The sequence below is a fragment of the Microcebus murinus genome, chromosome 5, assembly GCF_040939455.1.
Source record: "Microcebus murinus isolate Inina chromosome 5, M.murinus_Inina_mat1.0, whole genome shotgun sequence".
In the NCBI taxonomy this organism is placed as follows: Eukaryota; Metazoa; Chordata; class Mammalia; order Primates; family Cheirogaleidae; genus Microcebus; species Microcebus murinus.
In genome coordinates this window covers 73,843,041-73,864,260 of record NC_134108.1, presented here as the reverse complement: position 1 = coordinate 73,864,260, position 21,220 = coordinate 73,843,041, and the positions used below count along the sequence as shown (strand labels likewise).

General features: G+C 40.3%; 1 protein-coding gene across 1 annotated transcript in view; it reads left to right on the top strand.

The window, feature by feature from the left end:
• Window positions 1–1,090: 1,090 nt before the first annotated feature.
• The window catches only part of SH3BGRL2 (SH3 domain binding glutamate rich protein like 2), a 115,201-nt gene continuing 95,071 nt past the window's right edge, over window positions 1,091–21,220 (top strand). The window contains exons 1-3 of the mRNA XM_012769127.2: window positions 1,091–1,160; window positions 9,594–9,605; window positions 20,179–20,270. Of these exons, the coding sequence (XP_012624581.2) occupies window positions 1,091–1,160; window positions 9,594–9,605; window positions 20,179–20,270 (174 nt within the window). The remainder of the gene's footprint in view (window positions 1,161–9,593; window positions 9,606–20,178; window positions 20,271–21,220) is intronic.

The following is a 21,220-nucleotide window of genomic DNA, read 5'->3' as shown; positions in this document are numbered from 1 at the left end:
GTGTTAGTTAAAAAAAACACACGAAACAAAACAACGAACTAAAATAAAATCTTAAGCCGCCCCCCCCCACTACCAGCTGACTGAATGGACTCATTCTTGGCCAAGGGGAGACCCTAAAACTGATACGCTGGCCATGAGAAGGGAGGTCAGCTCATCATGCCCCCCTCCCTTCTTGTAGATATCCTTTCCTTCTCCTTAACTCATTAACAGGCCTAAGAATATGCAAGACAAATCTCCAGGTCCTCAGTTTACACAACAAATATATGGCCAGTAGCTGGTCTTTGACAAACAGACTTCCTTATCTTAATTTAAAAGGTTCCAAGCCTTTAGACAAAGCTTCATTTCCTGAACAAATTACAAGTCAAAGAGCCTTTAAACCCACCTCTAACCTGTTAGCCTCCCCACTTTGAGATGGCCCACCTTTTTAGGCCAAACCAGTGCATGTCTTCCATGTGTTGATTTATGACTTTACCTGTAATTCCTGTATAAAACCAAACTGTAACCCATGTACAGCAAGTCTACTTGCTCAAGGCTTCCAGGGCATGGCTTTGGGCCATGGTCACTCATACTGGTTCAGAATAAACCTCTTTAAGTTATTTTACAAAGTTTGGCTTCTTTTCTGTTGATAAAACAAAACCAAATGGACCCATACAGAAGAACAATAGTCTTTCCTTCTCCTCCCTGTTATCTCTACAGCTATTGTAGGAAAGAAAGTCAAGAATGCAACCAGACCTGTCCCAACCCATTAAAAAAATAATACTTGTCTCTTAGGTTAATTTAATTTCCAAAGAGAATCATTTACAAGTCAATCTGCACCACCCCCTCCCCTCAATTCATTCTCCCAAGTATCTGTTCATCCTCCTGTGAAATAAAATTTTAAGCCTCCCAACCAACAATGCCTCCCAACCAAAAGCCTCCCAACCAACAATGTGTAACAGAGGACATGGCCTGGGAAATAAAAGGGCAAAAGATGTTTTCTTTCTCTTTAACACTTCCCCCACTCTTTTTGGGAACTGAGGCCTGCATCCCTGCCTAATGCAGGTGATCCAAAGGGGCAAGGAAATGTCTTTTGTTCTTTGTGCTGTAGGAGATGGCTCAGCTGAACTGTTGGCTCCACCCCAAGCCTGGTGCCTGGTCAGAAGTCTGGATGGGCCTCTCAGGTGAGCAGAGGTCACAGGCTTTGTCTTAGGCAGGGATGAAAGGATTAGAATCATTAACTGTAGTTAAATGACAATAGCCCAGAACTGAAGGCCCTCTCTTTTAAAACTCTGTATTTCTGCTTATGTATAGGAATTTAGATTTTGAGATAGCCTGCTGTTTTCCTCCTTTGACAGCAAAGTAATAAACTTCTCTTTCCTTCTCCTCGAACCACTTGTTCTTTTTCTTCTGATGCAGACTTGAGGATAAAGTGTCAAGCTTTCAGTAACAACTGGATCCCCTCTTGACCAAGGGGACCCCATAAATAACCTAAAGCTGAGTTGCTGGTCATGAGAAGGGTGGTCAGACATGCCTTGTCATGCCCCCTTCCCTTCTTGGAGATATCCTTTGTAACTCATCAACAGGCCCAAGGCTACGCAAGACAAAGCTTAAACTACACCTGTAGGTCCTCAATTTACTCAACAGATCCCATGAGTCCGAGTATAAGTCTGGTGACTTGTCTCTGATTGGCAGACTTCCTTATCTTAACTGAAAATATTGCAAGCCTTTAGACAAAGCTTCCTTTCTTTAACCAATTACAAATCAAAGAATTTTTTTTTATCTTTGAGATAGAGTCTCACTCTGAAGCCCTGGCTAGAATGCAGTGGTGTCCTGTAATCTCAAACTCCTAGGCTCAAGCAATTCTCCTACCTCACCTTCCTGAGTAGAAGTGCCATGATGCCTGGCTGATTTTTCTATTTTCAGTAGAAACAGGGTCTTTTTCTGACTCAGGCTAGTCTGGAACTCCTGAACTCAAGCAGTCCTCCCACCTAAGCCTCCCAGAATGCTGGAATTACAGGCATGAGTCACTGTGACCAGCCCAAATCAAAGAATATTTAAAGCCACCTATAACCTATAATTTCCTGCTTTGAGATATCCTGCCTTTTCATACCAAACCAATGTACACCTTCTATGTATTGATTTATGTATGTCTTTACATGTAATTCCTCTCATCCCACAATGTATGAATCCAAACTGTGACCCAACCACAGTGAGACCACTTGTTCAAGGCTTCTTAGACATGGCTTCGGGCCATGGTCACACATGTTTGGCTTGGAATAAACCTTTTCAAATTATTTTACAGAGTTTGGGTTCTTTTTTGTTGACACTCAAGAGAAGTACCTATATTCCTCATCTCTCCCACTCCTTTCTAAAAGGAAGTTATATGAACTTCTGGACCCCATTGGGATATTGAATAATCACTCTGTGATTCTTCTTATGTGCATAGTAAATAAATTTGTGATCTCTTTCTCTTATTTGTCTGCCTTATTGTGAGTTGATCTTTCAGCAAACCTTCTGGGGCTAAGAGAAAGTTTTTCCTTCCCCCCTATAATTTCATTGGAAGAATTCTAGTGACTCCTTCATTTTATTAAAGTCCATAAAAAACAAAAACTTGATGGAATTAGGAATTTTGTTGAAATTAAATGAAAATTGATATCTTTATGTGCTGAATATCAGTATCCACATACATATTATGTTGACCCTAGTAAATAAGGCAAAAATCTCAATCAATGGAGATTTAGTAAGCCAAAGCTAAGGATGCACCTGGGAAAAACAAGGATTACCGGCAAGCTATGGCTGTGTTTTCTGAAGGGGAAGTTGGAACCTTCAGCATTTTCAAGGCATACAAAGAAAAGGAAAAAGGGGAGAGTGTTGCTGCTGAGGCAAACTGGTTACATTGTTGTGAGGCCCAGGAAATCTACATTTTACATACAATAAAGGGAATGTTAGAAGGGAAAAGGAAGTGAAGGAAGCATCAGTTATGTAGATGTCCCTGGATAAGTGGAAGAATGTCTGATTCTGTCTTGTCTCCAGTTCTGTTAACAGTAAAGATAAACTTATTCATTATCAGTGTGGAGTATAATCAATCGGCTTTAGTTTTAGGTGTTAGGCATAGGTACAATTAGCATGTCCTTCCTTATGGGAGGTTACAAGGAATTTCCTTAATGGATGATCTCTGGGGCCAGTTCTTCACAGGTGCCTGAGGTCTTTACCTTCTCTTTTGCATAAGGAATTAAATAGTGGCACTGTAACTGGCCCTATGAACAAATTTCAATGACCCCTATATGGTTTTTTTTTTATAATCCTCTCCCAGCTGGAGACTAAGACCCTCCATATTCTAACGACTTGTCCTACGCATGGGCCTCGCCCCGGAAAATAGCCTAAGACGAAAATAGCACCCAGCCCTCCAGCTATAGTTCTGAGAAGAATGCATTCCATGACGTGCTTGCTCCAGGGCATGCTACCTGCAATTGTTCCCGACCCCCTGCCAAGTTGGGGTTGAGTGATCAATCACAAACAGCTTCCGGTGCCATTGGGATGCTGATTGGGGCTGATTAGCCCACACCCAAGCCTCATCATCCCCCCACTCTATTTTTCTGTTTCTACTTCCTTGTTTCTGTATATAAAACCTACTAAAAATCCAAGTAAAGTAGACCTTGACAACCATTTGCTTGGTCTCGTTCCTTTCTCTCGCCCATCTCTTTCAGGCACGGTCCCCCTCTCGACCCCCCCCCCCCCCCCGTGAGTAACAAAAGGTCCCGCAGGCCGGGACATCTCCCTTAACTAGCTACTTGACCTTTAGAGTTATTTCCCAGAAATGGTAGATTTTCTGCAAGACAACTGAGCTGAGATTCTAAAGGCCCCTGGGCAGACTTCCTGACTCCAAGATTCACCATCCCTCACTACCTTCCCCAATGTACATCCTTGTTAATTATACCACTACCAGTTCCTTGGCACATGGCCCCTCCTTTAAAAGCCAATGATTACCCATTAGTTGGAGAGATGGATTTGAGGCAGCTTCTCCCATTCTCCTCATGAGACATCTTTCATATTAAAAATTACTTTCTTCTTTGGCAATCCCTGTTGTCTTAACAATTGGATCTTTGTGCAACAAACAACAGGACCTAGGCCAGAAACCCCCTTGCAGTTTCAACAACAACCCTGAGACGTTTATTTTTTTTATAATTAGTAAGTCTCTTTTAAAGCATACCAATAAAGATTTATGATTTTCTCCATAAAATCTGCACAACTATAGACCACACGTTAATATATTTTTGTTTTAAAATGTAACCTTTAAAAATTGCATTGTGTAATTGTTGTTGCTGTAGAGAAATACAATTGATTTTTGCACATTGAAATTTGCTATAATAAATCTATTATTCTAATGATGAGGGAAACCCCCATCTATTACTTGGTGCTTCTGGCTCCGGAGACCCCCACCACTCAGGAAGACCCACATCAGCATAATACTAGCCTGTTACCTGGCCCAGCAACTAGTCTATTGCCTGGCATCAACGTAACACTAAATCTATTGCCTGGTGCACCTGAAAGGCCCAAACTAGCCTAAAGGCCCAAACTAGCCTAACCAGCTTTTCGCTTCTGTAACTATGCTTGCTCTTAGGTAATTAAGACCCCTACCCCTCTCTTTTTCTTTCTTTTTTTCTTTTTTCCCGTAAGTGTCGGTTGCAAGTTCTCGGAATTGGGTAGTGGTCGTGCAACTGGTTGTGCAAGATGGAGCTACTGGAATTTCCCCACCCTAAACTACCCGGCCACCTGCGTGTGGTCTCGCCCCATAAAAGCCCTAAGCTTGAGAGCTTCAGCGCGCAGCTTCCCCATCTCGGTGATGCTGTTAGCCCCTGCGCTGCGCTGGAAAATAAATCCTCTTACTCTCTTGCATCAAGCCTCTGGACTCTGAGTCTTTTTGGGCGGTCGTCTCTCTCCCAAACGGGCTGTACATTTCTACGGCCCAACACACCAACATAATATTAATCTATTATCTGACACATCAACTAACCTACACCTGATACCTCACCCCTCGGACCACCCCAACTTAATAAAATTGGGGAAAATTGGGTAGATGGTGCTCAGAATTTGGTGGCATGGCCCCTCTGAGCCTGCCAGCAAATAAACTTTGAATTCTCCCGACTCTGCCTGTGCCACTCAGTTTGTCCTCAGGACCACCCGCTGTCACACTTGCTGTAACACTAACAATTTGTCTTTCGTTTCTCTTGAGTTTTCTCTCTGGAAAATCATTGTTTGCAAATAACACTTTTAGTTCTTCATTTACAATCTTTGTATGTTTTATGTATTTCTTCTTGAACTCTCTAATTATTAGTTATAAGATTCTATATATATATATATGTTTAGGTCATCTATTGCCATTGTTGGAGAGGAAAAATAATTTTTCTCCTCAATCCCTCATAGTTTTTAGCTGGGACACTTCTTACAAACGGCAGATTAAGAAGAGAAAAACAAAGAAGTGTATTAATGCTTATAGAGCTCATCATGTGGGAGAAAGCTTGATGAAAACTAATTCAAAGCAGTGACTAAAAACTCTGACTTACATAGCATCTTTACGGGCCAGGCGCTGTGGCTCACGCCTGTAATCCTAGCACTCTGGGAGGCTGAGGCGGGAGGATTGCTAAAGGTCAGGAGTTCAAAACCAGCCTGAGCGAGACCCCATCTCTACTATTAAAAAGAAAATAGAAACAAATTAATTGGCCAACTAATATAAAATTAGCCGGGCATGGTGGCACATGCCTGTAGTCCCAGCTACTCGGGAGGCTGAGGCAGGAGGATTGCTTGAGCCCAGGAGTTTGAGGTTGCTGTGAGCTAGGCTGACACCATGGCACTCACTATAGCCTGGGCAACAAAGTGAGACTCTGTCTCAAAATAAAATAAAATAAAATAAATAAATAGCATCTTTAACAGAGAGCAATAAATATGTAGAGAAATGCCAGGACAAAGGAAAGTGGTTTTTGGCTCTCAAGAGTGGGAAATTGTGGGAAGGGAATATATGGAAGAAACCAATGAAGTGAGTTGTGTTTGCAGATTCTTTTGGTGCCTTCTCTCCAGAGGATAAGTTGATCAATAAGTTGATAAATTATCTCCAGTAAAGGAGAATTTATATCCTGTCTTTAGGCAGAAAAGGGTAGGAAAAAGAGAGTTTTTCCCCCACTTGCTGCTTTTTAATTACTTTCAACTGAAAAATGATTTTTACATCCAAGCAGCATATTTTGGGGTGACACTCTGGTTTTCTTTATTGTGCAACAAACTATTCCAACACTTAGTGGTCCTTCAGTTTGGGAAGATGAAAAGGTTCTGGAGATAGATGGTGGTGATGGTTACACAACAATGCCACTAAACTGTACACTTAAAAATGGCTAAAATGATAAATTTAATGTTATGCACATTTTACTACAATAACAAAATGCTTGATGGCACAATACAACAATTTGTTAGCAGTATATCTTTGCTTCTGTGCATCAGGAATTTATTCAAGGCACAGTCAAGATAGGTCCTTAATGTCTGGGGCTGCAGCTAGGATGACTGGGGACTAGGGGCTGGAACAGCTAAGGGCTGGCTGGACATCTCTCTTTTCTCTCACACAGCTCCTCCATGTGAACAAATTGAACTTTTTCATAACACGATGGGCTCAGAGTAGTTGCAAAAGCACCCTTTGCAAATTAATAAAGGGGTGCAAGGTGAGAACTGTGGTGGGGCCTGAATTCTGCAAAGGCACAGGCATAGTTAAAAATAATAATAACCACCATTGTCCCCTAGTTTGCTTTCCTATAATTGCTACTCAGTATTCACATAGCTAATAGTCATAAAAATTCTTACTTTCCCCATAGATAACATCACCCTTGTGAAATCTAAGGCTAGTTTTTGAGATGTCTTCCTATGCATTACAATGGATCAGCTGACCCATTCGGACCAGTGCCCTATACCAAGAAACTGACTCAACTGGTATTGTGACCCTCCCACTCAGGAACTGACTCGGCACAAAAAATGATTTCTACAGTCCCATGATTCTGCCCCAAACCAAGTCAATTAGTAGACCCAACTGCCTAGCCCTTTGCCTGACAAACTGTCTTTAAAAACCCTTTGTCCCAAATTCTCAGGGAGAGGGATTTGAGAAATTCCTCGTCTCCTCACTTGGCGCTCTGTGATATTAAACCCTTTCTCCACTGCAGCCCTGGCTGTCTCAGTGTATTGGCTCCTCTCTGTGCAGTGGGCAATATAACCCAGCTGGGCTATAATAGTTAGACTTTTTACATAGCATCTCAGGTCAACAAGAGGTCAAAATGAAAAAAGACAGTCTTTATAGACTAGTCCAGGCGTCCTCAAAGTACAGCCTGCGGGCCACATGCGGGTGTTTTTGCCCCTTTGTTTTTTTACTTCAAAATAAGATATGTGCAGTGTGCATAGGAATTTGTTCATAGTTTTTTTAAAACTATAGTCCGGCCCTCCAGCGGTCTGAGGGACCGTGAACTGGCTCCCTGTTTAAAAAGTTTGAGGACCCCTGGACTAGTCCCTAAAATAGTACAGTGTCAATCCCACTGTACTCTACTGACCTAAGCAGTCAAGAAGGAAAAAGATTCTCTCAATGAGAAGAATGGTAAAGAACTATAACCATCTTCAGTCAACCACTAAACCAGTGTTCATTTAGGTAGTCAACCAGTTTTCATTTAGGTAAAGCTTTTTAATTCTCTCTCTCTCTCTTTTTTTTTTTTTTTTTTTTTTTTTTTTTTGAGACAGAGTCTCACTCTCTTGCCGGGGCTAGAGTGCTGTGGCATCAGCCTAGCTCACAGCAACCTCAAACTCCTGGGCTCAGGTGATCCTCCTGTCTCAGCCTCCCAGGTAGCTGGGACTACAAGCATGTACCACTGTGCCTGGCTAATTATTTTTCTTTTTTTTTTTTTTTTTTTAATATATCTATTGTGATGAAATATTTTTCTATTTTTAGTTGTTTGGCTAATTTCTTTCTATTTATAGTAGAGACGGGTTCTCACTGTTGCTCAGGCTGGTCTCGAACTCCTGAGCACAAGGAATCCTCCTGCCTCAGCCTCCCAGAGTGCTAGGATTACAGACGTGAGCCACAGCACCTGGCCTAATTCTCTTTTTTTTTAAAACACTATAGTCACCATGATGTGCAATAGATCTCTTGAACTATTCTTCCTATCTAACTGAAATTTTTGTATCCTTTGACCCATATCTCACTTGTTAAAATCTCTGATAATCTTACTAATTTTTATCTGACTGATCTATCAGTTTCTGTGAGAGTTAAATTTTCCCATACTATACTGGTGGGTTTGTTAACATTTCCTGTAATTTTGTCAATTTTTTATTGTGTTTTTTTAAGCTAAGAAGTTAAGTTCATACTCACTTAGAACATTTTCAAATTTTTCCTATGGATTGTATTTTCTCATGTCATATAATGATGCTATTTATTCCTAAAAATTATTATTTTCCAAAGACAGTCTTGGTTTATGCTTGCTGTTTTGAGAATTATTAATAGCAACCTCTTACCTTCAAACATGTCCCTTGGATAACAAATCAGGTTACCCTTCAAATAATGGGGTTATTTTTTACTTAAAATTATCTTTTCTTCAAATATTAATATAGATATAGCAGCTTTACTTTGTTATATCTTCTTCCATTTTTAATTTTTAATGTTACTTAACCCTTTGTTGCAGAAAATTCCCATATTGCTGAATTTTTAATATTTTCTTCTATCTATTCTCAAATTGTGTCTTTAGTGAAATTGTGACAGAGCAGGAACCCTTCTTAGGGACCTGCCAGGCACCTGCCCGCCCCCCCCCAAGCATAGAAATAAAGGAAAATCTTGAATCCCTTCATGGGAAGTTCTGGGCACCTGGCTAGCCTTGAAAAGTCAATGGGCAACCTGATAAGAACAGTGGCCTTCCAAGCAAGCCAGAATCATGAGGTGTTTTGGTTCCTTATGGAAACTAAAAGATGGCATCTTAACATATCTTCTTGAGTTGCTTTCCAGAACTCTCCCCTCCTGGAAAATGCAGATAAGGGGGGACTGAGAAATTAAACTCTGACCTCCATTCTTTGTTTTAAATATCCTCCTGGGGAGCCTACCACACTCATCTTAACATTCCTTTCTGCTAATTTAAAAATTTCTGAATTCACCTACTCCTCCTCCCCCACTGGAGGATATCCCACCTTTTGGGGTCAGGCCAATGTATAACCTCCATGTGTTGAGTTATAATTTTGCCTGCATGAAATGTACTCCTGCCTTTAAAAACCCTAGCTTGTGAGCCATCAGGGAGTTCAGGTCCTAAGCGTTAGCTGCCCATACTCCTTGCTTGGTGCCATGCAGTAATAATGATGCCACTTTCTCCAACCGCAGCTCTCAGCTTCAGCGTCTAGCTTTACTGCACCAGGTGAGTGGGCCTCAGCTTGGTCTGGTAACAAGTTCATTACATTTTCATTTATTGTGATTACTGATGTGATGGTTGCATTTTTAGTTTTGTTTTTTTTTTCTCCCCATCCTGCATTTGCTTTGGTTTTTTTTTTTTTCATTTTTTGTTTTGATATATTAAGAGTTTATAAGTTTTTCCTTTTTTCTTTTTTATTTCTAGTTGATTTGGCAGGTGAGTTGTTACACACTTCTTAGCAGATTCCAACTGCCATGGCCACCCCATCCTGCTAAGAGTTTATAAGTTTTTTCAAAGGAAGTTAGAAATTCTATTTTTGCCCTTTTAATAGTTAACCTTTATTGTTTTAAAACATTGCTATGTAACTATCAAAGCCAAAGTTAATCACTGTAATATCCTATCCTATGAACAATACAAGAATCTTAGAATATCTTAACTCCAAACCCTTCCTATTATACAAATTATTTTTATCCAGCACTGTGATTACATATTTTTCTTAAAACTCCCCAAATTTATAACTATAAATAACATTGTTTTATGCAGTCTCTTTTTTTAGGCTTAAGCACATTTGAATGCTTTGTTTGAACACAAATCTGTCCTGAACCTCATCGCATTCCTCTGAATTAAATTTCCTTCTTCCTACAGTTTATCTTTTAGAAGTGCTTCAGTGAGAATTCATTAGTGGTAAAAGCACTTAGATTTTGTTCATTGGAAAATGTCTGCATTTCACCATTACTCTTGTCAGTAATTTATGCAGGTATACAAGCTTTGGTTAGCAGTTATTCCTTTTTAGCAATCTGAAAGATAATTTATTGTCCTCTGTCTTCCTTTGTTGCTGTTGAAAAGTCAGCCCTGGGTTTAATCAATAGTCTATTTTATTTGACTGTTTTTAAGATTTTATATTTACCTGTGTTTTGCAATTATATTGTGTCTATATCTGATATTTTTTTGTTAAATTGACTTTATTGAGATATAATTCATTAAACATACAATAAAATGTACTCATTTAAAGTATATGTTGATAAGTTTTGAAAAATTTATAAACCCATGAAACCACCACCACAATTACAATATATAACAGTTTCATAACACAAAATGTTCATTTGATGTCCCCAAGGCATTCCCCACTCCAAACCTGGCTCCTCCTTTCTATCACCATAGATTCGAATTTTTCTTTTCTAGAATTTCCTATGAATGAATTATTACATTATGTACTACCTTCTGTCTGGCTTATTTTTCTCAGTGTAAATGTTTTTGAGAATCATCTATGTTATTGCATGTATCAGAGTACATTTTCCTATAAGGGTTATAGTTTTAGCTTTTACATTTATTGATACCCATTTTAGAGTTAATTTTTGTGTATAGTCTCTTTTCATTTTTTAAAATATAATTTGCTGCCGGTTGTCTAACATCATTAGTTGGGGGGAAAAAAACTATCCTGTGTCACTGAATTGCCTTAGAGTTAATTGACTGTAAGTATGTGTAAGCTTGTTTCTGAACTTTCTATCTTGTTCCAATTATCTATATGTTTAGCCCTATGCCAATACCACACTGCCTTGTTTACTGTAGCTTTATACTACATCTTGAAATCAGGAACTATAAGTTCTTCTCTTTCTTTCTACTCCTCCTGCTTCTTCTCCTGCTCTTCTTCCTTCCTTTCCTGGTACAATAAGCTATTTAAAGTACAAAGGAATAAAACCTTGGTATTAAACTGTTGGCAAATGCCTTAGGGTATTAGGATATATAGCCATGTATATACAAAACCCTTCACTCTACTTCATACTCATGTAAATTTTTTAGGGATATTGATTCATTGTTCCTTAAACTAATCAATAAGATTTCTAAGAAAATCAGTGTTGTTATTTGTATTTCCTCCATCAATCTGGTCTAATATACTACAAAGGTGAAGTAACATTAAAAATTAAAAATGGGCTGGGCACAGTGGCTCACGCCTGTAATCCTAGCACTCTGGGAGGCCAAGGTGGGAGGATGAGGATCGTTTGAGCTCAGGAGTTCGACACCAGCCTGAGCAAGAACGAGACCTGTCCCGGCCCGCGGGACCTTCTGTTACTCGCGGGGGCAAGGGGGACCGTGCCTGAAAGAGATGGGCGAGAGAAAGGAACGAGACCAAGCAAAGGGTTGTCAAGGTCTACTTTACTTGAATTTTTAGTAGGTTTTATATACAGAAAACAAGGAAGTAGAAACAGAAAAATAGAGTGGGGGGGGGATGATGAGGCTTGGGTGTGGGCTAATCAGCCCCAATCAGCATCTCAATGGCACCAAAAGCTGTTTGTGATGGATCACTCAACCCCAACCTGGCAGGGGGTTGAGAACAATTGCAGGTAGCATGCCCTGGAGCAAGCATGTCATGGAATGCATTCTTCTCGGAACTATAGCTGGGGGACTGGGTGCTATTTTCGTCTTAGGCTATTTTCCATGTGTAGGACAAGTCAGGACAAGTCAGGACAAGTCGTTGGAATGTGGAGGGTCTTAGTCTCTACTAAAAAAATAGAAAGAAATTAGCTGGACAACTAAAAGTATATATATATATATATATATAATATTAGCCAGGCATGGTGGTGCATGCCTGTAGTCCCAGCAACTCAGGAGGCTGAGGCAGAAGGATTGCTTGAGCCCAGGAGTTTGAGGTTGCTGTGAGCTAGCCTGACACCATGGCACTCTAGACTGGGCAACAGAGTGAGACCCTCTCTCTCCCCCCAAAAAATTAATAGCAGATAAATATATAACAAAGCTGTCATACCTACATTAATATCTGAAAAAAAGATTATTTCAAGTAAAAATGTATTATTTGAAGGGTCACCACATGATTTGTTATCCAATGAATATGCTTGAGAGTGAGAGAGGCCACAACTAATAGTTTCCTCATACTTGGATAATTTTTCTTTCAATTAAGTCTGAAAATTTAGGGAGCATCTGAATATATATATCCTGTCAGTCATAGGTAAAGAAAAGATTAAGACACTGGACCTGAGCTCTTCTCTGGAGCATGTCTGGGGTGGAACCAGGATCAGGATTTCTTGGCAGCTGAAGTAATCAGCTACTGATTCTTATTTCCAGGGTCATGTAGCCATTGTGCCCTGAGCTGCTCACAGTTCTAGTTTCAGAAATGTTAGAGAATTTAAAAAGATTTACACTAGTTCCTCAATATCTGTGGGGGAATTGGTTCCAGGACCCCCTGTAGATACCAAAATCCAAGGATGCTCAAGTCCCTTATATTAAAAAATGGCATAGCATTTTCATATAACCTACACATATTTTTTCATATACTTTAAATCATCTCAAGATCACATGCAATACCTAATGCAATGCAAATGGTATGTAAATAGTTGATATGCTCTATTGTTTGGGGAATAATAACAAGGAAAGAAGTCTGTACATGTTCAGTATAGATGAAACCACCCTTTCTTTTACTATATATATATTTTTGATCTTCTGTTGGTTGAATTTGTGGATGCAGAACCCACAAATAGGGAGGGCTGACTGGAATTGATTCCAAAATACGAAAAGAAACTATAAAAGAGAAACTAAGTAATGATTCATTAAATGCTTATAAAATGTAAGGTTATGCCAATATTATACTCTTCATAAAAATGTTATTCCATTTGCAAGTTAGATTTTCATCACTTGGCAAGAATTGCCAAGTATGTTTCATGATGTGTGATAAATCAATCATTCTATAGTACTAATTGTAGTCAAATCATTTAAAAGGCAAAATTATTAATGTTTCAAAATTTAACAAAAAATGTCTTTATTATGATTTATGGGTGCAACGGATTCATTTTAATGTTTGCTACATTGAGGGGATTGGGTCTTCAGAGAAAGAGTGCCTGGGGCCCCAGAGAACCCAAAATGGCATGCTGGGTTCAATACTATTTAGTGCTTTTACTATGGAAAGCATAATTGTATGTACGAAAGAATAAAAAAAGAAATCATAACTATGAAATAACATTTTTCATAGTATGAAAGTAACATTTGTTCACTGTAAACTATTTTGACATAAACATTTATAATCCTATGCAGAAATGGCTACTGCAAATATTAAGTATTTTTTAATTTTTTTCTTCTGTACTGCTAAAAACTTTTTGAAGTATTAGCTCACTATTCCCTAATAATATTTGAATGCCAGTTTTGCTTTATATTATCTTTATAGCTTAATCTGAATGAATATCAGAGAAGCCAATATTAGAGCTAGTATTATTATCTCCTGGCATTTTGTATATTAAATTGCATGACCTGAAAATCACACCCCCCAGATGACGGAGACCAAGAGAGAGTGCTCCACTTGGTAACATATCAGACTGTCAAGGACATAAAACAAGACGAGAGGGAACCTCAGCCAGTACCTCTCTTTATGACAGGACACATAAAAGCAAAGACAGAGGAACAAGCTGTTTCTGGGATGAAATTGATCAAACAATATAAATATTTATATCACAAAATATTGAAAAGTACAGCAGAGTTGCACCATTTTTCTCCCATTAATAAAAACCTTGCAGAAGAGACAAACAGTGATTTTTACTGTCTGCTTAAGCAGACTGCACAGAGAGAGAGACCAGGAGCCTGACTGGTAAGAAATTCTGGCTAATCAGGTTCCTGGATTCCCTTAACTGGCTTTCAGAGGAGGGGAGCTTTGATCACTGATCACTGCGCCAAACTGTAGGAGTCAAGGGAGAGTCTTCCCCTTGGCTGTCTGAAATTCTACTGAAAAATCAACTCGCAAAAGGCAGATTAATTGGAGAAAATGCACACAAACTTATTTAATATGTATGCACAGGGAGAATCACAGAATGATTACCCATCCACTCCCAACAGGGGTCAGAAGCTTATAAACATTTTCTGGTCATTTTTCTCCATATTTTAATGGGTACTGGGGCCAGGCTATATTACAAAAGAAAATCATTTCCTTCTTTTTTATGGGTTTATAGGCAAAAGCCACCCAATTTTGTAAGATGTGACCCCAACAGGTACCTGGAGGGAATCAAATTAGCATTTCCCATATGGCCCGGGACAAAATCACAATACACACATAACAAAAAATGGGTTCCCCAAGTCAGGCTTCCTGAGCCTCTGCTAGCAATTCCTTCAGAGTTCCCACACACAAATGGAACAAGACAAAAACAGAGACAGACGGTCGCACAAGTCAAAATTCTAAAACCAGATTATAGAACCGAAGTGTCCAGGAATACTTTCCCCAAACAGTGCCCTTTATTCTTCTTCCAAATGGGGAAAATCCCCTTAAGCAGAGCCCTAACCTACAGGTTAGGGAGGGTCAACAGGACCTCTGAAGAGGTTACAGGACCTCCAAGGAGGCCAATAGACCAGGAGAAGGGAAAGAAGGTGTCAGCTGCCTTTGGGAATACTCACCAGAGATGTCTTCCAGATTCAGAAACTATTGCTGTGTTGCAAGCAAGCTTGTGTGCCCAAGGTCGGTAATGCCTTGCCAGCAAGGGAGGCTCCAGAGATGGTCCCTGGCTGAAAGGAGCCAGGCGACCACTGGGGCTCGCCTCTCGCACAGTGAAGTGCAAGGGAGCACCAAGACATGGGCGAATGCCCACAGGGGGCCTCCTGGCTGGATTGACATTAAATTGTAACCATAATAGGCTCATTGCTAGGTGTGCATGGCAAGTCAGTATGCTGAGAACACCAGGTTGCAGCAGATAAAGGCTTAATGGTAAGACCACCAAATGAGGAGATGGGAGGAAACCTCAAATCCATCCCTCCGAGGAGTTTGGGGCTAGGGATTTTATTTTATTATTTAGTATTTGAGACAGAGTCTCACTCTGTTGCCCTGGCTAGAGTGCTGTGGCATCAGCCTAGCTCACAGCAACCTCAAACTCCTGGGCTCAAGTGATCCTCCTGCCTCAGCCTCCCGAGTAGCTGGGACTACAGGCATGCGCCACCATGCCCGGCTAATTTTTTCTATATTATTTTTAGTTGTCCAGCTAATTTCTTTTTATTTCTTTTTAGTAGAGACGAGGTCTCACTCTTGCTCAGGCTGGTCTCGAACTCCTGAACTCAAAGGATCCTCCTGCCTCAGCCTCCCAGAGTGCTAGGTTTACAGGTGTGAGCCACCACGCCCAGCCGGGTCTAGGGATTTTAAAGTGTTTGGAGTGGGCTGAAGTGCGGGGATGGTTGATTGGTTGAAGAGTGCAGGGAGAGGTCATGGGAAAGGGAGATGAAGAAACTGCGTTCTCATGCTGATTCAGTTCCTCTGGGAGGTTTGGGGGGGGGTCCTTCAAACTGGTTAGCATCAGTCCTTCAAACATTTCAGCATCACTGAAATTCAAGATCTGAAAAACACCTTAAGCAATTCTTACACAAAGGCCTATCATTCTTACACCAGAGATCCTATCTATAGGGAAAACAGAGATGCATATGGTCAGTATCCAGTGCTACCTGACTTTCAGTTACAGGGAAATGGGTCAGAGTGAAGCCTGAGGCCCCGCGCTGTGGCTCACGCCTGTAATCCTAGCACTCTGGGAGGCCGGGGCAGGCGGATTACTCGAGGTCAGGAGTTCTAAACCAGCCTGAGTGAGACCCCGTCTCTACCATAAAAATAGAAAGAAATTAATTGGCCAACTAATATATATAGAAAAAATTAGCCGGGCATGGTGGCGCATGCCTGTAGTCCCAGCTACTCAGAAGGCTGAGGCAGTAGGATTGCTTGAGCCCAGGAATTTGAGGTTGCTGTGAGCTAGACTGAAGCCATGGCACTCACTCTAGCCTGAGCAACAAAGCGAGACTCTGTCTCAAAAAAAAAAAAAAAAAAGTGCAGCCTGATTAATGCTTAATTAGAACATATTTCCATCCAGAGCACAGTATGTAATTTTGTTAACCCTGTAAGGCCAATGTCATCATCACCTCATAGGTCTTTCACGTGTCTAAGCATTTTTATGCACAGCCCAAGAAAGAGCTGCCTTTGAGAGATGAAGGTAAAACACCAGTGATTCAACTTCATTCTTTACTTCTCTAACAGGAATGATAAAAGGATCAAAGCTAAAAAAGTAGCACAATCTTGGTATTCATATATCCATAATTATAAACACCTTAAGGCAGGGCACAGTGGCTCACGCCTGTAATCCTAGCACTGTGGGAGGCCAAGGCAGGTGGATTGTTTGAATTCAGGAGGTTGAGACCAGCCTCAACAAGAGTGAGACCCTGTTGAAAGAGAAAGAAAGAGAGAAAGAGAGAAAGAGAGAGAGAGAGAGAGAGAGAGAGAGAGAGAGAGAGAGAGAGAGAGAGGGAGAGGGAGAGGGAGAGGGAGAGGGAGAGGGAGAGGGAGAAGGAGAAGGAGGGAGGGAGGGAGGAAGGGAGGAAGAGAGGAAGGAAGGAAGGAAGGAAGGAAGGAAGGAAGGAAGGAAGGAAGGAAGGAAGGAAGGAAGGAAGGAAGGAAGGAAGGAAGGAAGGGCCGGGCGTGGTGGCTCACTCCTGTAATCCTAGCTCTCTGGGAGGCCGAGGCAGGCGGATTGCTCAAGGTCAGGAGTTAGAAACCAGCCTGAGCAAGAGCGAGACCCCGTCTCTACTATAAATAGAAAGAAATTAATTGGCCAACTAATATATATATATATATATATTAGCCGGGCATGGTGACACATGCCTGTAGTCCCAGCTACTTGGAAGGCTGAGGCAGAAGGATTGCTTGAGCCAGGAGATTGAGGTTGCTGTGAGCTAGGCTGACGCCATGGCACTCACTCTAGCCTAGGCAACAAAGCGACTCGAAAGACAGAAAGACAGAAAGAGAGAGAGAGAGAGAGAGAGAGAGAGAGAGAGAGAGAGAGAGAGAGAGAGAGAGAGAGAGAGAGAGAGAAAGAGAAAGAAAGAAAGAAAGAAAGAAAGAAAGAAAGAAAGAAAGAAAGAAAGAAAGAAAGAAAGAAAGAAAGAAAGAAAGAAAGAAAGAAAGAAAAGAAAGAAAGAAATTAGCTGGACAACTAAAAATATATAGAAAAAATTAGCCGGGCATGGTGGTGCATGCCTATGGTCCCAGCTACTCAGGAGGCTGAGGCAGAAGGATCGCTTGAGCCCAGGAGTGTGAGGTTGCTGTGAGCTAGGCTGATGCCATGGCACTCTAGCCAGGGCAACAGAGAGAGACTCTGTCTCAAACAACAACAAAAAACCTAAGAGGCCCTATATTCCAGACCGCCATATCTGGATTACTGTGTTTTATTCTGACGTTACACTTGAAGAGGAGCATTGACAAGGCAGCATGATAATACCAGCTCCATTTGCTCGATTCCATTCCACAAATATTTATTGAGGGCCTATTTTATGCCAGTCCTTGACTTGGTCTCGTAATATAAGGATGAACAAGACAAATAGGGCTTCTGTTCTCAAAAAGCTCACAGTTCAACAGGAGAAATAGATATAAAACAAGAAATTACGAGTGTGAGAAGTATTATAGAGTTAATACAGGAGATTATAGGTAGGGGATTTAGACTAATCTGATGACTATGGGGAGGTATCCATAAGGAATTAAAGTTAAATTAAAGTTTGAAGTATGAATAGATATTAGCCCAGAGTATTGAGGGGGGAGTGTTCTGGGCAGAGGTAACAGCAGAAAGTGAAGATAAAAATGAAGATAAAAAAAGAGTTCTCATTTGCTGGAGCACAGAATGAAAAGGAGAAGGTGGGAATGAGGCTGAAGAAGTAGGCAGGGTAAGACTGCATGGGAGCCATATAAGCCAATTTATAAATTTTGAATTTAGACTTGAAAGCCGTGCATAATCTCCTTTAGCATTTACCACACTTGCGTGAGGTAGGTACTATTACTACTGCCATTTTAGAAATGAGGACACTGAGACTCCAAGTGCTCAGTGAATTCCTGAGCTTATGTAGGTATGAAGTGGCAAAGCTGAGAATGAAATCCAGGATGTCTAGGTCCAGAGTACTCTGTCAGATGCGTGGACCACAGACTCAAATGTCTTCAGACACATAAATGAGTAAGAACTGGTGGGTGTGGAACAATAACCAGTGAGTGAGACTGTTAGAATTCGGAGAGTATAAATAAACCCTGTCCATGGATAGCAGACACTACTTGGCTCCAGCTTTCTGGGTAAATGAGACAGCCAGTGTTATCGGACATTTTGATTTCTCAAGAGAAGCTGAAAAATCCATATCATCATGAAAATATTCTTATTTTTAAAATGCTGGAGGCCGGGCGCGGTGGCTCATGCCTGTAACCCTAGCTCTCTGGGAGGCCGAGGCGGGCAGGATTGCTCAAGGTCAAGAGTTCGAAACCAGCCTGAACAAGAGCGAGACCCCGTCTCTACTATAAATAGAAAGCAATTAATTGGCCAACTAATATATATAGAAAAAATCAGCCGGGCATGGTGGCGCATGCCTGTAGTCCCAGCTACTCGGGAGGCTGAGGCAGGAGGATTGCTTGAGCCCAGGAGTTTGAGGTTGCTGTGAGCTAGGCTGACGCCATGGCACTCACTCTAGCCTGGGCAACAAAGGAAGACCTTGTCTCAAAAAAAAAAAAAAAATGTTGGGAACTAATGAAAATTTTAAAACAACTGTATACTTCCATTGAAGGCAGTACGGCAGGCTAGAGACAATAAATGGCCTTGCTGATAAAAACAGCGAAAATGCTAGAAAAATACAACAACCATCCTTTATGGTGCATTACTGTGTTTATACAAGAAGCAGAATCTCACAGGGGCCAATAATGAAGTTAAAACAGAAACCCTAGGTCATGTGGTTCGAGGGTGGGGATAGGAACAGGTAACACAGGCCACATTTTTCTCTGTAGTATTCTCCCATCCTTGGATATTTGGAGATTCCACCTTGACAGCTTAGAGCCAGGATTGAGGCAACAGAAGGCAAAGCCTAGAGTCTGTTTGGACTCTTTGGATGAGGAGTCTAAAAAGAGACTCCTACATAAATATGGGACCCCTGTGAGCTACCATTCAGTGAATGGGTGAATGAGCAACAAGCCCACTGATCAGTAGGAGACAACAAGGAATCCAGCCAATTTCCATCTTGGTAGAGGGAGGAGAGGGAGAGAAAAAAAAATTATTGCATATTAGAATATACTTTTCAGTCTTCGGGGAGGTTTGCAGCCATTTTTCATGGAAACTGTGTGTTCTGATAAACCTCAAGTGGAAAATTTAAAGTAGTGCCGATTTATATTGCCCCCCATAACTAGAAGCAACAAACACAGATCCTTCAACAGAAGTCCCCCAAAATTCAGTGCAAAGCCATTTACAATCAATCTCAAATGCAAATGAAATCAAGACATGAGAACAAACAGAAACAAGAGATGGTAGAATTAGACCTGAAAACTTCAGACCCTGAAATTATCAAAACATTGAAATGATCAAACTCAGACTGTAAAATAATGCTTAATGTGTTTGAAGAAGTATTAGAGAAGGTTGAATATGCTAACAGAATGATAAATATTATAATTCAAACTTTTTTTAAATTTTGGAATAAAATATAGAATTAGTAATGCTGAAAATAAAATCATTGCATTAGAAGACAAATATGAAAATATTATTTAGAAAGGCTTTCTCTGTCCTGTCATTTCCTTACAAAGTTATTGTTCATGGTTAAAGATGCTGTATAAGCTGGCGTTCCAAGCTGCTGCTTTGAGTTACTGTTTGTTGAGATTTCTCCCGCAATAATATGCACTGCTTGCATTAATAAACTTGTCTGTTTTACTCTTGTTAATCTGTCTTTTGTTACTAACATGGATAGAGGTAAAGTTCTGCCTCCCTTGCAGTTGTGAGTGGCGGTAGAGCCAGTGACACTCTGTATTCTTGTGGTCTAGGTGCCAGATCCACTGGAGCCCCAACAGCAGCAGGCATGGTGGGGAGTTATCAAGAGCTCCCCAAGAACCATCAGCTGAAGACCCTGGGGAAGGTGAGTCTGAGTGAATCTGAGGAACTACATTAATTATGTCCAAAACATATGTCCAAATTGGATATTCATATGGGAAAATATGACATGTGATCCTACCTCACACTTTTCTTAAAAAAAAAAAAAATCAATTCCAGGTGAAATAGAGATTCGACCACAAATGGCAAAATTTTACAAGACAATTTAGGATAATATACTTACCTCCGGAAGGGAAGTATCTCATAAACAGGTCTCCAAAAATGCAAACCACAGAACAAAGATTTTAAAATTTTATAACATTGAGAGTAAGAATCTATTTTTTTCATCAAAAGACCTCGTAAAGAGAGAGAAAGGACAAACTACAAATTTGGAGAAAATATTTGCTATACATAAAACTGATAAAAATATTCAGGATATAACAAAAAGTTTTACAAATCAATAGGAAAAAGACAAGCAATCCAGTAGAAAAATGGGCAAATGATATGAACAGTATTTCAGAGACCACGAATGGGCTGTGAACGTATTTTAAAATGCTCAAACTTAATATCTGAAATCAATTAATGTATTATGCCACAAAATAAAATAAAGGACAAAAACCATATGATCATCTCAATAAACACAGAAACGGCATTTGACAAAATTCAACCCCTTTCATGATGAAAATTCTCAATAAACTAGAAGTAGAAGGGAAATTTCTCAATCTGATTAAGGGCATCTATAATAAACACATAGCTTCCATCATACTTAGTAGTAATAGATTGGATATTTTCCCCTTAAGATCAGGAACTGTGTCTGCTCTTGCCACATTTATTCAATATTGTACTGGATGTTCTAGCCAGGGCAATTAGGCAAGAGAATAAAATAGAACGCATGCAAGTGGGAAAGGAATAAGTAAAACATCTCTATTTGTAGATGAAATAATTTTGCACTTATAAAATCCTAAGAATTTCACTATAAAACTATTAGAATTTATA